A 16,441-nucleotide genomic window follows, 5' to 3' on the forward strand; every position below is an offset into this window, starting at 1 on the left:
GGCGCAGAGCAGGAGGCAATGCTGGCCGCATCTTCACCTAGCCACGATCAAGAGCAGAGCAGGTGGCGATGCCTACCCCCGCTTCACCCAGGCCAGGAGCAGGCATGGAGCCGGAGGCAATGCCCACCCCCTTCACTCAGCCAGGATCAGGCACTAAGGAGGTGGCCATGCCCCCCCCACCTTCATCCAGCTGGGATCAGTGACAAAGGAGGAGGGAATGCCCGCCTGCCTGCCCTCCCCTTTCTAGAGCCCATTATATTTTTTCCAACAACAGACTTTGTTGCTAATTAACAATAATTAGTGTTCTGTGAAATGTAGATCAATTTCACCCATTTTATAAAATTCTCTCCAAAATTCATCTTTTTTAAAACTTCAAACAGGAAAATCCCGTTCAAATTGTCAAAGGCCTTTTCAGCATCCAAGAAAATTAGAGCTGCTTGTTTTTCATTATGTTTTTCCAAATATTCCACTATATCTAATACAGTTTTGACGTTGTCTTTCAACTGTCCTTTGGGTTAGAAAATACTTTGATATTCATGAATAAAGGCTTTGAGAATATATTTAAGTCTTTCTGCTAAAATCGTGGTAAATAATTTATAGTCATTATTCAGCAACGATATAGGTCTATAATTTTTTGCTACTGTCAAATCTTGCCCTTCTTTAGGTATCAGTGTAATGTTTGCATCTTTCCAAGTCTCTGGCATCTTTCCTCCCAGTAAAATTGAATTCATTGTATTTTGCAAGAGTACTAAAATCTCATCTTCAAAGTATTTATAATATCAGCCAGGGCCTGGTGACTTCCTCATTTTCATCTTTTTAATTGCTTCCACCACTTCTCGAATGGTTATTGGGCCGTTCATCACCTGATGTTCCTCCATAATTTTAGATGGCTTCTGTTTTGTTAAGTAATCTTTCAATTTCTTTAAAGAAATGGCCTGTCTTCTGTACAAGTTTGATTAATACTTTAAAAGAGTCTTTTGGATGGCCCCATTTTCTGTTAGCATAGTATTCCCGTCTTGCAATTTTAAGATCATTTTTCTCTCTCTTTTCTCAATCTATAGGCCAATCACCTTCCTGGTTTATTAGCAAATTCGAAATTCAGTTTTTTCTCTAAATCCCTTAATGTTAACATTGATAGCTGTTGTTGCAAGCCAATCACCAATTGCCTCTTTCTGTTTAGTTGCAGCGAGGCTACACATGAGAGAATTACAGTTACGGGTTTTTGTCAAAGCATTTCCTAGAAAAACACTCTCAGGAAAGAAAGTATAATATACTAGAGCCATACTTAGATCGTTGAAATGGTGGCTTTTAGACATCCATTTATTGAAAGGAACATGATTTGGTTCCACCAACTTTGAGGTCACTATCATTACAGATGCATCCACACTGTGTTGGGGGGCTCACTGTGGGAATCATTGCACTTGGGGAACATGGAGAATGGATGAACAAGAATTGCATATCAATGTGCTTGAACCAATGTGCTTGACCATATGTTATGCACTTATTTCCTTTTCAGATATAGTAAGGAACAAGAATGTACAGATCCATATGGACAACTGCACAACAATGTTCTATTTGAACAAGCAGGGGCATGACTTTCAAGTCCCTATGCCTAGACGCCATGAGAACATGGATTTGGGCCAACAATCTGCAGGCATTACATATGCCGGGTGTTGACAATGTCATTGCAGACACGCTGAGCAGGATGACATAGACATCAACGAGTGGGAGATAAGCGACTCTTGTGTCTTACCCGTATTTCAGATGGGGGGGATTCTCAGAGATAGACCTCTTTGCTATAAAGACTAAACGGAAGTCACCCCTATTCTGCTTGAGTTAAGGAATAGACCCAGAATATCTGGGAGATGCTGTTCAAATAACCTGGTGAGGTCACCTATTTTATGCTCCCCCCCCCCGCCCGATACCACTGATAGCCAGAGTGATAAGCAAAATGCAAGCAGAAGAAATGAGCTATTGTGGGTGACTCCCTTTTGGCTTCAACAGCCTTGGTTTCCCCCACCTATACCAGATGGCCCACCACAGAATTTATTGACTACCCAGGGAGCCAAATCTGCTAACTTTTTGGGTGAGTGCAGCACTACGATACAGATTGGCTTAAATTTGACAGCCTGGCTGGTGGAGTAGTGGGAGATCTGTCTGCAGAGGTGGCAGAAGTAATTCTGAATACTAAAAGACTGTCCACCAGAAAATCTTATGCCCTTAAATGGGAGAAGTTTGTAAAATGGGCAAGGGATAAGGAGCTTAATGCTTGAGTGCCCTTTAACTCAGATCCTTGAGTGTTTATTGAAATTGAGAAAACTAATCAATCAAAGTGTACCTGGCTGCTGTTTCAGCATTCCATACTCCTATTGATGACAAGACAGTGTTCTCTCATTACACATCCAAATTATTCTGTAAGGGTTTGCAGAATATGTTCCCACCTACTACAAAAATTGTACCACAGTGGTCTTTGCAGTTAGTGTTGACCAGACTCATAGCTAAACTGTTTGAACCATTAGCCAGTTGTCACTTAAAGGTGCTATCTATGAAAGTGGCTTTATTGATGGCAATAACTTCCACCAAGAGAGTTAGTGAATTGGCGGCATTGCACATGGATCCTCCTTTCCTAAAGATGCATGCCAAGAAAGTGGTTCTAAGACCATATTTGGAGTTTTTGCTTAAGGCGGCATCAAAGTTTCACACATCACTGAACATAGTATTACTTGTTTTCTTCCCTAACCAGATGAGTGAAGCAGAGAGGGCACTCCTCACATTAGATCTACGGAGAGCAATTTTATTCTATCTAGATATACAAAGAGTTTTAGGTCAGATATCCAACTCTTTGTGTGCCATTCACGACTAAAAAAAGGGAAAAGGGCCACCGCGCAAACCATTGCCAAATGAGTAGTTCAGGCTATCAAACTGCGCTACAAAATAGCCAACTTACCTTGTCCATTGGAGGTGCGTGCTCATTCCACCAGGTCCCAAGCATCTTCAGCAGCGATCCTGAGAGGGATACCACTGCATGAAATATGCAAAGTAGCGACATGGTCATCAGCAGGCACATTTGTCAGGCACTATGCTTTGGATGTCCTCAGCAGGAAAGAAGCAGCGGTTGGCTTGGCAGTTCTACAATTACTATTCTAGTGAAGAGCAGTGAAGTGGCTTGGTAAATTCCCATGTGGGGGACTGCACAGAAGACTGACAACGAAAACTGGGTTGCATTTACCTGTAACTGTTGTTCATTGAGGTGTTCTTTGCAGGCATATATACTGTCCTTCCTTCCCTGCTGGATGCCCTTCACTACTTTCCTGGAGAGTATTGTGGCGAAAGAGGCACTGAGGGTAGAGGGATCTGCACCTCCCAGAAGAGGGCTGTTTTGGCAGGGAAAACAGCCTCTCCCATCTACTCTGGGAGGGAGAGGATGCCCTCTAGTGGTCAAAAGCTACCAAAAAAACTCCAGTCGGCAGTCCTGTGCAGTCCCACGTGTAGCTGCACAGAAGACTTCAATGAACAACAGTTACAGGTAAGTGCAACCCTGTTTTATTGTGCTTCGGGAACATTTTTTAAAGTCTCTTGGGTCAAAAGGAATTCAAGCCTTTGTAGTAATCCCAACACAAGGATTTTTAAAATGTGTTGGATAACTTAAATGTACCGAAACTTAACCATTCTTTGTATTGCATGTATTGGACTCTAAAGTTTTCTGATTCACAAAATTCCAGTATTCTGTGTGAAAATCAGTTTTTCATGACACAGGGGCACATTAAATTGCATAACTGTGCTGAAAGTCGTGCAACATCATTGTTTTGTGGTGTAGAATCTAGTTCCATTATGCCTATAACCCAGTCTCTGTAAAAATGTTTTCTTTGATGTAGAAGTACTAACCTGCAAGTTAATAACTCTGCCTCCACAACGGTAATAAGCCTAAAGGTGAAACACCAGCTCAGTAATACTCTTTCCAGCAACTGATCTAGTTACAAACAGCAGTCATTTTTCTTCTTAGGCAAGGGGTTATTTGTTTGGATCAACTTCAGTAGATAATGGGAGGACTCCTTTATACAAATAAGCATGGAGTTCTGCTCTGTGCACAAGTTATCAAAGAAGCTAATATTTGGGAGATACAATGAAGAAGGCACTGAAGATGGTATATGCGATACTATGAATAAATAAATCAACACGTATAATATATTAAAAAGAATATAAAGTTATATGGCCTCTCTAGGAATGCTGCTTTGAGCTGCAGCCGCGGTTGGTGCTCAGATTTAAATTGATACGTAAAGGGACTGTTATGTAAAAAATTAAAACACTGCAACTTGGAAAGATATTTATTATGGAATGGTGATATGATAGAAAATAAGCTTGGCATTTCTCTCCCACTATTCTGAATAAGATTATGTTCAAGGGGATTAGAAAAAGTAAACCAAAACTTTGGAGCATGTACAAGTTTGTGCTGTTCTGTTTCATGCAGTGGTTGAGGAAAATACATATCCTAGGTTGTGTGCCTCCTTTGATAAAAGCCCTCCCCCTCTCCCCACATTCTGTGTCCTACACAAGATAAAATTGTGTAATAGGCATTAATTATGCCTCCAATATTCAGGGTTTTAGGTTTATTTGGCAGAGATTGTAGTGACGGGTAAAAAAGAAAGAGGGTGTGGCAGAGGGAAAGAGGTTAGGGCTTCAGTAAACCTGTTAAGTGGCAGCTGTGCAGAGTATTACAAGTTCATCCTAAAGGACCACTTTAATTTCTGAATCCTTGGTAAACGAATCAGCATGTTTTGAATGGTTTTTCTGTGATAATTTTTAGATTAGGACCTTCATTTTTGAACCCATCACCCACTGGCCTGGTCAAGTAGCAGCCCTGCTCAGAAACCAAAGGATCTCATTCTCCTTGCTTCCCCAGGTCTCTTTAAAATTAGTGTTGCATGTAATCTTGTATATACCCTGGTGTGTGTGTTCTATACCCAAAGCACATAAATTCTGCAGAGAAAACAGATTATACCAATTATCATATCTCCTTGCATTATTTAGTTATTTTCAGGAACGTTTTTGATATTTTTTAATGAAAAGGATAGCTGCTGTGACGGAATGCACTTTAATGAAGGTTTCTTAAGTGCAGCACTCAGAGCTCAAAGGGAACAAGTTACCAATTGCCTAGAATGAAAGCTTGATTGACAGGCTGCTCCCTCCTCTCTCTGATTGGTCATTCAGAACCAGCCTTAAGGATGACAGTTGGTTGCTGACAGGATTTTGAAGAGAATGTGTGCAAGAGTCTTACAGGAAAGGTCAGACAAGTTCCCCTCTGGTCTGAGGGTAAAGAAATCTTTTGCCCTCTTTGTCTTGAGGGATTTTAGTTAAGAATTCCAAGTATAAAAGCCAGCACAAGCTGAAAACTGTTTACACAGCCACAATAGAACTGGGAGGGGGGGTTGTGTTTTGGCAAAGAGTGATTGGGTAGCAAGTAGAGACTCCCATTCATGCCAAGTGAAGAAGGATTAATTCTTGAGAGAAGAAGGGTTAATTTTTTCTTGAGAGAAGATTAATTCCTTCTAAAGGGGGTTTGGCTCTGAGGAGGAACCTGGGTCTGTTGTAAAGGGAAAACAATTTTGAGCTAACATCAGGAAACCTGAATTGTAAAAGAGAACTCTTGTGAAGAAACATTGTTGCTGTTATCAAAGTATTAAACAAAACACTTCCTACTGTCAAGGATTATGAAGATAGAAACTAAGCTTAAAGCAAACTATTTTGCTTGTGACTTAAAGAGTATTCTGTTTTATTAACACATTTTACCTCAGCACTTTAATTCCCTGCCTGCCATTATTCCATCCCTGCCAGTTCAATCAAGTCATTGTTTCTTGTGAATGTTCTTTGGTGCCATTTCCTATCAATTTCTGTGCTGGCTGAAAAAGCCAAAGTTATAACTGGTTATCAGGGTGGGACACAAAAGAATTTTAAAACCACAAATAGAGACACCTCCTGCCCCACTTGGGGCTGTTCAGCCAAAGGAGGCAAACTTGGATTTTGGGAGGAAAATCTGCCTTAGAGTGGGGGAGTGAGGGGGGATGGTTTCGATCATAGCTGCTGATCTCAGTATTCCAACTTTTGATCCAGACATACAGTTCTGTTCTGGTGCAGCAAAATTGCAGGTGCACAGAATATATATAGTTATCCCTCTGAGGCGGAGGACATCTTGGGGTGATTCCCACTGTTCAATCAGGGAGGCAGGAACTAATTTTCTTCATCGTCCTGTCTGGCATGTGGGACTCTCCTGTACTGTTCCTGTGTCCAGGGAAAGCGGTCTAGTAGCAGACTAGCTCTGCTACTTTCTTATTAGGACTTCAATTACACTTTCCTGCTCCTACTCCTTTGCTCTTCTCTTCCTCTAATCTTACCTTTCTGTTGTCTTTCAAACTGCTGACTTAAATTTTCATATGACCTGCCAACATCTTTTCCACACTGTGACACTGAGAGATCTCTGTCTTTTGGTGCTACACCTCTGAAGATGCCAGCCACAGCTGCTGGTGAAACGTCAGGAACTACAATGCCAAGACCACGGCTATACAGCCCGGAAAATCCACAACAACCATACATTTTCATAGTTCCTCCCTATCTTCTTGCTGTCCTCTCCTGTTTCTTACTACTCTCCCTTGCTGACTGAGATGATCACGGCAGCCGCCTACAAGATCGATGCCAGTGATTCTGAGGACAACTTCCTAGACAACAGTGAGAATTGCTCCCCTGTATTCACATCGGACGTGATGGGGACTGCTAAATCCAGCGCCAACATGCCTCCTGGCTTGTACGTGCTCCTGGCAATGAGTTGGCACCGACATGCCTCCACAACTTGTGCCGTCTCCTGGCTACAGGAGCCTTAGAGCCACAGAAGAGCTTCAAACGGCCTGTCCCACTGAGCTGGAGCCAGAAGGAACTATGCGCTTCTGCTTTGCAGTTGGAGTTGGTGTGTTACCGCAGCCCAGGCTTTTGACAGGAAGAGACACCAGGAATCTCCTCAGCTCTGGCACCACAGTGAATGCACCCATGCCAACCTCCTGGCTGGAGATTTCACAGCAGGCTTTTCCCCTTTGGATCTAGACCTGCCTTTACAACAGGACTCTTCCCATCAGATGGGCAATGTATGACGGGCTCAAACCTGCCTGTGTCTTTAAATGTTTTAACTTCCTAAGACTAACCATGAGGGAGGAAATATATAATCCCTGCCGGGATGAAACCTCTGTTAATAGTGGTGTGGCATCTACCTCCTCTCCTTCTTCCATGCGAGAGGCTGTGGTTCAGTGGCTTCTGCTTTGCATGCAGAAGGATCTACGTTTGTTCCCTGTTAACTCCAGTTAAAGAGATCAGGTAGGTGATGAGGAAAAAACTCTTCCTGAGACCCTGGAGATCTGCTGCCAGTCTGAGTAGACAACACTGACCTTGATGGACTGATGGTCTGAGTCAGAATAAGGCAGCTTGTAATGTTTAACAGGCGTCCACTTGCGTGTTGACCCAGGCTTGATGTAAAGAGTAGATGGCCTCTTTACAGGCAAACCATTCAACAAGGGGCATAGTCCCTTAAGAAATATCTTATTCAATGGATAACATTGCACTTTGCAACACCTCTCATGGACCTGTTTGCATCCCAACACAACCATCGACTACCAGAGTAAATGACAAGTTTTGTTCCACCCACAAACAGATGCCCTGACATCTCAGTGACCGTTAGGCCTCCTCTACGCATTACCACCCTTACCAGTAATACCCAAACTCCTTGGAAAGATCAAGGAACAGGGATCGAAGTGCTAGTGATTGCCTCTTGGTGGCACCACAAACTGCTTTTCCGCAGGCCAACAGATGGTGATATCTACACTGCTCATCCTACTGACCTCTCTGGTCATGATACAGTAGGGACCAATTTGGCACTCTTATTTAGATTCACTCTGCTTAACTGTGTGGAAATAGAAAGGAAAACCTTCCTAAGATGGGGATATTCCCAAGAGGTGGTCAACACTCTCCTAGCATCTAGAAAACAGTTCACGGTCAAAATTTACAATTCCTCTTGGAAAGCCCTCACTCAGTAGGGCAGGAGGAAAGCACTGGACATTTTACACAGCCCTAACCAAACATCCATTTGAACTGCTCAAGGACATTTGCCTGAGAAGGCCGAGGATGAAGACCATCTTCCTCATTGTGGTTGTATCTACTAGAAGAATCTCAGACCTAAGGGCACCGCCAGTCAGACCTGAACTCTGTATCTTTCATAGCGATAAGGTGATACTTCGTACTGTCACCATCTTTCTTCCAAAAGTCTATTCCAAATTCCATAGGTTGCAAGAAATAAAGCGATCATATTTCTACTTGTACCCTAAATAAACCTAGGGAGAGGCTCTGACACAACCTAGATGTCAGAAGGACGCTCAAGATCTGTCTGCCCTGAACAGTACAAACCAGCAAATCGGACTTACTGTTCATCAATATATCTCCCCTCAATTTGGGGAAGAAAATGCCTTCAGCAGCCATAGGTGCCAGTAGCAAGATATACACTATTGAAGCTCATAAAGCTCTTATCGTAGAGGTTCCTAATGGAATAACAGCTCATTCTGTGAGAAACGCTGCTACCAATGCAATGTTATATGGAACACTTCTGTAGAAGAAGTCTGCAAGGCAGCAAGATGGTTGTCAGTCTTGACCTTGGTGAGACGCTACAAATTAAATCTATATGATTCAGCGGATGCTGCCTGCGAAAGAAAAGTACTGCAGTGCATGATCTTGGATGAAGACTACATCCCACTCAGAAAGTGGAAACTGCTTTGGGAGCACCCAAGATGTCTTCCGCCTCAGAGGGAGAACAGACTTTTGGACGCTTAGTGTGAAGGATCCTTCTCCTCTGAGGAAAGGAGGACATCTTGCCCTCCCCAGGTCTTTGTCCCCCTTTACCCTGCTGTCTCATTCTTCTGCCTCCTCTGGGTTATGTTTTATTTACATACATGTTACATGTATGTAACAGTTACAGTGCATGTTAACGCAACAGGTGTTTTCTCTCTCAGTATTGATAGTTGCTGAATGATAAACCTGAACTGAAGAGAGAGCGTCCCACTTTCAGCATGTACCACTGTAAGAGAGAATGTCTATAAAATGATGTATAGATGGTATTTAACACCAAAGAAGTTAGTCAATGGTAATAGTCAAATGTCAGATAAATGCTGGAAATGTAAGAAACATGAAGGTTCATTTTACCATATGTGGTGGACATGTGAGAAAGCTAAACAGTTCTGGGGAGAAATAATAGAAGTTATGTCAGATGTTTTACAGAAAATTGTGAATAAATCCCCAGAATTGATGTTATTGTGTATGAACCTAGAAGAATTTGATAAAATGGATAGAATAATGGTGTTTTATATCTTGAAAGTAATGAATATGGCAGAAATGGACAAATTAACAAGGAAGTTAAAAGAACAAGATACTTTGGACTATGTTATGAACTGGGGGAAATTTAAGAAGTATGTGGGGAAAAAAGTGGGACATGAAATGAAAAATGTGGTCTTTGGATAATTGCTAGAAGGGGAGAGCAGATCTTTACTTGTTTGTAGTTAGGGAGGGAAATATGATAGTATATGTTAAGAAGAATACAGTAATATTGAAATAAATATTAGAGATGTATCTGGAATATGATAGATAGAGATGAGTATATTATGGTTATATTAAAGGTTAGGTTATATTATATAGTATATATTATAATGTAGAAATATTTAAGTTTATATAGTAGGAGATAGTGATTTAGTATAAATGAAGGGAATGGAAAGCTGTTGGAAGTCAACTGAAAAGGGGAGGAATGGGTGGGAATATTATAATGTGATGGTTGTTAAAAAGTGTGTATGGTGATTATGTATATTGACCCATCTAATAAAAATTCTTTAAAAGAGAGAGAGAGAGAGCGTCCCACACGCCAGACAGGAAGAGGAAGAAAATTAGTTCTTGCTGTCAGGGCTCGCGGCGGCCGCTGCTGGGCGGGGCACTGGCATGTCTGATCCTGACGTCAGAGGGGTGCCAGGGATGCTGCAGAACCCTGCTCTGTGGAAGGAGGGGCGATATACCTCTCCCAGACTCCCTCTCAAACCACTCACTGGCCTGCTCAACCTGCGCCACTCAACCCCTTTGATCTCCGCCCTCTCCTCCTTCATCAACTCTCCTCCTTGCCTTCGCTCTCACTCTGCTTCACTCCCACTCCACTCCATTACTCCTACTCAACCCACCACCCCAGTGCTCTTCTGAGCCATCTTTTATAGGGCTTTCTCTCCCCGCCCTGCCCTCCTTCCTTGTTCCACCTGTCAGGCCACACCCCTCCTTTGCCTTCCAGCATTGTCCTGGGCTGCCTCAAGCAGCTGCAGCTGGGGTAGCTGATTTGGCTGTGTCTTGCTGGCTGGCTGTCAAGCTTCTCTGGCTAAGCTGATTGCTGAAGGCAGGCCCAGCTGTGGCCCCTTGGCTGGCTGCCCAGTTTCTCCGACAGAACGCCTGTGGCAGCTCCACCTGGAGTTGCTTGGTTCCTGGTGTCTCTTGAGCCTTCTAGCTGGTGTATAGGCTGGGGCGTGGCTCTGAGCTGCTGTGGCTGCTTCTCCTCCTTGTCTGGTAAGGGCTCTGCTTGGGCAGCTGCTGGGTCCCTATTCCCCCTGCCTTTGCCCTCTCCCTCTGCTCTGTCCCCTATCTTCCTACTGGAGGGTGGAGCTAGCTGGCCTCCCCCTGCCCCTTCTAGCCCTCTGAGGCTTTGGAGCTTTGTCTCTTCCCCCTGGTGGAGTCAGGTTCTGGCCCTGGGTGCTGGCTGGGGTGGCTGGACAGCTGTCTCCCAGCTGCCTGCCATCACTTCCTCCCGGCAAGTCCGGGGGCTGTGCTTCAGACCCCGGACACTTGCCTCCATGATTGGATGATGGGAATCACCTAAGATGTCCTCATTTCCTCAGAAAAGAAAGACTCTTCATGGTAAGTGTTCAAAGGTCCATTCTGCTTTTGCTGTGGCATTCATTAACAGCTTGTATTCAAAGACTGAGCAGTTGGGTTAGTAATTGTAAAGTCTTGATGGAAGTCAAGCCTGCAAATAAAGATTGTTCTCTCTGTGTTAATGTATGTATGTTTTTGTTTTGTAGACTGTCAACAATAGATGAATCTGGTTCAATTCTGTCTGACATCAGCTTTGATAAAACTGATGAATCACTGGTAACTGATCTCTCTTTATTTACATTGCTTTTTAAAAATGGGTTAAATCCAGAGTCCACCTTCTGTGAGTTTGGGGGTGGAGTCAGGGTTCTTGCTAATTTCACCCTTCCCTCTGCAGACTCACCTGTTGCATCACAGATGCCAAGGTCTCTCCCTGCTCTCCAGTATTTTTATAGGGGGCTACAGTGGGAAAGAGCCAGGAAACTTCTGTTCTGCAGACAGCACTTCGCTTACATTTATTTTGGACTTGCAATGATCTTATGGAAGTATAACTGGTTGTGTCTTACAGATATGAACCTGACACAACCTGAATAACTGATTGTGTCTCACGGATATATGTTTTCCTTATCTTTACTTAATTATTTAACTTTTTGTTTCCAAATTCCACTGTGGAATCCTAAGACATAAAAGGCGAACTGTGTTGCCGACAACTCACTTCTATGCGCAGGGATAAAAAGAGGCCCAGAAAGGCTCAATGTGGCTGCGGGAAGGCCCAGTGCCATGACACCAGGCCTTCCCACTGCCTCGGGGCATCTCAGCTGGACAAGGAGAAAGTGGCGAACTGCTGCTTTCTCCCTGCCCTGCTGATCTGCGAGCAGGGGGGGCAGCAGCGGAGCCTGCCTGCCCACCGCTCAGCTGGGCAGGGAGAAGGCTTTCTCTCTGCCCAGCTGATCTGCGGGCAAGATGGGGCGGTGGCGGAGCCTGCCTGCCTACCATTCAGTAGGGCAGGGAGAAGGTGTGCGAACCCGCTTTTTCCCTGACCAGCTGATATGCAGGTAAGGGGGGTGGTGGAGGAGGGGGCTGGCACTGGAGTGGGGCTAAGCTCCGCAGCAGCTACTGGCCATGGCGTGTTCTTCCGCCCTGCCCACGCCTCACACCTGCGATGCAAGCCGGCCTGCTGCGGGGAGGGGTGGCCTTGCCCCCGCTGTTAGATCCCATTGTATTCTTTCACAACAGGCTCTGGCGCTAGTTTGTAATAACAGTCATGCGTTTCCTGGTCTGGCAGGACATAGGACTTAAAGTTTTTAAACGTTAGGTAATGAAATTGAAGAAACAGCATATATATAGTTGCAATCTATAGGCTGCTAATCAGATTCTTTTCTCTTCTTCAGGACTGGGATTCCACATTGGTAAAGACCATCAGATTGAAAAAGAGAGAGAAAAGGGTGTGTACTTTCTTTCCCCTATATTGGCTTCTATGATCTGATACAAAGTGGAGGATTCTCAAATTTCTACACTGAGATATAGTTAAAACGATCACCGTTCTGTCTTGCCGATTAATAGAACTGAAATGTTTGATTCTTTTCCTTATATATTCAAAAGGAAGTCCCCAAGCTAAAGGCCTTCCTTTCTTCTTCCCTTCCCACTTACTATTTTTGCTTTTACTTATTCAGTTGGTAAGCTATGCACATACCAACTCAAAAAGGTCAATTCAGGAAGAATTTACAGTTAACCTTTCTCTAGAATCCTTCAAAATCCCTTAGTTCAAAGATAAGAACTAATTTAGTAACCGAGTACCCTAATAGAACTTATTTTCATTTTTCTCAGGAACTCTTTGGTTTAACTCTGTCACAAATGTCTTTTTACAGCGCTCGTCCAGGCAGTTTATAGAAGGTCCGCCTGGTCCTTTAAAGAAGACTCGCTCCATTGGTTCTACAGTGGACCAGGTATGTGGTTTTGCAAAGGTTGTTTTACAGCGCAATCCTATGGCCGGCCCCAACGCCGACGCGGCTGCACTGGTGGTGTGGCGGCGCCGCCGGGCCGGATCCTGTGCCAGCAAAGTGTGGCCGCAGCGGCGCCCGCAGCGGCGCAGAGATGCAATTTTGGAGAACCAGAAAGTGTTGTGGGTGGGTCTGATGCACAGCCGCCGCCAGGCGCAGCCAAAGGGCGCTGTTCCTGACAAGCGTCAGGGGGAGGGGCCAGGAAAGGCGCAGCCTATGGGCAGCACGCGATCCCGGCCAGGCCCCAGAGCAGCAGGCAAACTGCGCCCATGCCGGCAGACTGCCTCGGCTCGTGTGTCGGGCGGGGCTCGCAGTCGGGAAGGAGAGGGGTGGGCGTAGTCTGAGAAGCCTTTCCCCCGTTTGCCCAATGTAGCACCAAGTCCGTGGCGGCCGCGTCCAGAGAGGTTGGCATGGGACTGGCAGGCGCCCTGCCATGAGGAATCCAGGGCAGCAGCCAGTCTCTGGCAGCAGGGGACAGCCCCCAAGTGGCGCCGAAGGGGAGGGCTGGCCTGAGGCCGCCACCAAGAGGCAGACACAGCGGGCCTGCCCCCTCGTCCCCATCCCAAGGCAAAGAACACAGACACCCATTGCACAGAAATCAGCCTTTATTATTATATCATCCCACCTCCCCCAGCAGACGTGAGGAAGGGGAGGCGTGTAGGAGAGCCGCCTGTGCAGCAAAACACCCCACCCCACCCCCAAGGCGGCAGCGGCGGTCACCGGCGAGGCCGGCGGCCGGACCCCCTTGGCCGTCCACGGGCCCGGCCTCTCGCACGCAACTGGGCCCGAGGGAGGGGTGCCTCTGGGGCGGGTGGAGCTGCTGCAGCGGGTGGGGCCGGAGGGTCGAGGATGGCGACGAGCCGCCTGAGCAGGGCTTCGGCATGGACTCGAGAGGCACACCCCACCCCTCCCAACAACCATGGCCTGTTGGCGTGGGAGGCTGGCAACTGCTCCACGGGATTGGATGCGAGGCAGGACGCCCTGGGGTGGAAGGTGTTGGAATGACCAATGGGGCTGCTGCAGACGCCCGAGGGGCTGGACCCACTCTGGGAGGCGGCCGCTCATGGGACTGTGTTGCTGGGGCTGCGGCTGCGATGGGGGCGACCCTCCCCAGGCGCGCGAGACCTCCTGCCCGGGATATGGCATCCGCCTGCCACCACCCTGGATTCTCCATTGGTGGGGGCTAGGGTTCCCGCGAGTGGACCGTTTCCCCTGCCATCTCCCGCCCCCTTGCAGCGGCAGCTCGCACCACCCTCTCCCTTGCTTATCGGGTGCCAGCTACTCTCCCCACCGGGGATTGATCCCCCTCCCCGCTCACATGCCCCGCCCCAACCCTCTACCTGGCCATAGATGCAGGGGGGTTAGCCGTGTTAGCCTGTGGTAGCGAATTCAAAAAGGGTCCCGTAGCACCTTTAAAACTATCCAATTGTATTGTGGCATAGGCTTCTGAGAATCAAGTTCTCTTCGGCAGATGGGTGGTACAGACACTGGTCAAATACAGAGGAGGAGGGGGGGAGGAGGAGGGAGGGGGCGGGGAGGCAAGACGGGGTGTGTCGGATACATTTGTGGCAATGTGCAGGTGGGGAGATGTGACGGGAGTGTTGGGGGAGGGGCGGAGGACGAAGTCAGACTCGCAGACACAGAAGACGGTTGTTGTACATCTCGTTTTATTGCACTGGAAAGAGCGGGCTTGCGTTTAGGCTGGCGAGGGAGCCGGAGCATTCCACACAGCCCTCCTTCCCGCTCGGAGGGGCGGGGCTGGGATGCAGGCCGCGGCGCGACGGTGCTTCCTGGGCTGCAGCCAACCGTCCGTCAGAGATGTTTGGGGAGGGCGGGGCGCGGGGGAGCAGCCATGCCCTGGACGTGCCTGTGGGGGAAAAAGACACGTGTGGGCTTTGCCTTGTTCCACTGGCAAGGCAAGCCCCACACTCCGCCATCCGGGGGGGGGGGTTGCACATGGTCGAGGGCAGCAGCTGATGCCTGACGGTCTGGCGAGGATGCACTCAGCCTTGGGAAGCCTTTACCTTTATGGGAGGGAATGAGCTGGTCACAACAAACACCTGGCCACATGTGGTTTTCGAGGCGCCTGCCTCTGAGGCAGCCAGGGGCGGCCATGGTTGCCCCCCACCCCTGCTGGGCCTCACCCAAAGCGGCAAGTGAGCGGGTGGGTTCAGGTGAATGGGCGGTTTGCACTAATCTGCGGAATGCCCCCCACCTCCTCCTTACCTGTCAGCGCTCCGTCGGTCATCACCAGGTGGGAGCGCCAGAGTCAGGGCACCTGCAAGGAAACGGGAGAGCATGCGGTTAATTTGCAAAGTGTCATTCCCTTCTGCCACGGAAGGGTTAGTTTGTTTGTGCTTAGTTAGAAGCAACTAGCATGCATCAGTTAGCTGTGGAGTCATTCTTTCTATCACGGTAGAAAGAGAGTTAGGCAGACATTTGCACCTCTTCCCCTTTATGCGAAGTTCCCCCAGGTTTTCGCAAAGTTCCCCGAGTGCATTCTGCGCCTGCCAATGTGAATGCCCTCAGCCCGTTTCGGTTTTCAAAGGGGCAATGCCACTCAGCAGACGGGCAGAGCCTCCGGCCGAGTGCTCACTTACCTGGGGGTTTGGGCGGCGCTGGCCGGATGTTTTGTAGGGCGCGGTCGCAGGTGATTGGGTGCAGAGAGGGGGGCTCGTCCACGCCGGGCGCGCACGCTGATTGGTCCCCGGGATAGTTCTCATCCTATGCTCCTTCGGGCCATAGGGGCGGGGCGGGGCGCTCAGAGAGGGGGCTGATTTTTCGCCGTTCCATGGACGCCTATGGGCTACGCCTTCTTTTTCCGTGGCGTAGCTTTTTTGCGCCGCTGTGGGCGTTCCCGCTTCTGGAGGAGCTTAGGGAGCGGACTAACTCCGACCCCGCCTTGCTCCCCGCCCCCCCCCCTGCGTCGGCGTAGGGCTCTACGCCACTCCTGCGCCGCCGCCCGGGCGCCTGTGGCTTGCACCGGTGCTGGCCCGCCGGCGGGCCAGCGCCGCGTCCCAGCGCGGGCGGAAGGCCACTTACGCGGGCGTACGGGCTAGATGCGCCCTCGCAAGCCTTAGTTCGGTTCCTGTTCACTTTCCGTGCCCTTCTTAGGATTGGGCTGCCCGTTTCCTTATGATGTTTTTAAAAATCACTACACTTTTACCCAGCCCTTTCTCCAAGGAGCTTTGGTGCACGTGGTTCCTTCCCATTTGCACCTACCCTGTCAGTTATGCTATGCTGGAAATAAGCATGACCTAGGACCCATGTACTTGAAGGTCTGTCTCTTTCAGTATGACCTTGCTGACCTTTGCTCAGCAAGGAACGTTTATTGATTATCTCACACACCCCATCCCCTTGAGTCCGGTTCATAGGGTTTTCATGGCTGCTTCAGCCCTTTGGAATGGTCTTCCTGAAGATCTTAGGAAGGCCTTTGCTTGTTGGAATTCCACAAGGGATGTAAAACGGGACTTTTTATAGGACCTTCTGAAGTCCCTGATGCTAGACAAGATTCAAGGACT

At 47.6% G+C, this 16,441-nt stretch overlaps 1 protein-coding gene across 2 annotated transcripts in view; it reads left to right on the top strand.

Moving 5' to 3' along the window:
- RACGAP1 (Rac GTPase activating protein 1) overlaps nt 1-16,441 on the top strand; it is a 57,889-nt gene that overhangs the window by 20,021 nt on the left and 21,427 nt on the right. For both annotated transcript variants that reach the window (XM_054977223.1, XM_054977224.1), the window contains 3 exons: nt 11,130-11,199; nt 12,312-12,365; nt 12,789-12,866. In XM_054977223.1, coding sequence (XP_054833198.1) covers nt 11,130-11,199; nt 12,312-12,365; nt 12,789-12,866 — 202 coding nt within the window. The remainder of the gene's footprint in view (nt 1-11,129; nt 11,200-12,311; nt 12,366-12,788; nt 12,867-16,441) is intronic.

This window comes from Eublepharis macularius, chromosome 4 (assembly GCF_028583425.1).
Source record: "Eublepharis macularius isolate TG4126 chromosome 4, MPM_Emac_v1.0, whole genome shotgun sequence".
Classification (NCBI taxonomy): Eukaryota; Metazoa; Chordata; class Lepidosauria; order Squamata; family Eublepharidae; genus Eublepharis; species Eublepharis macularius.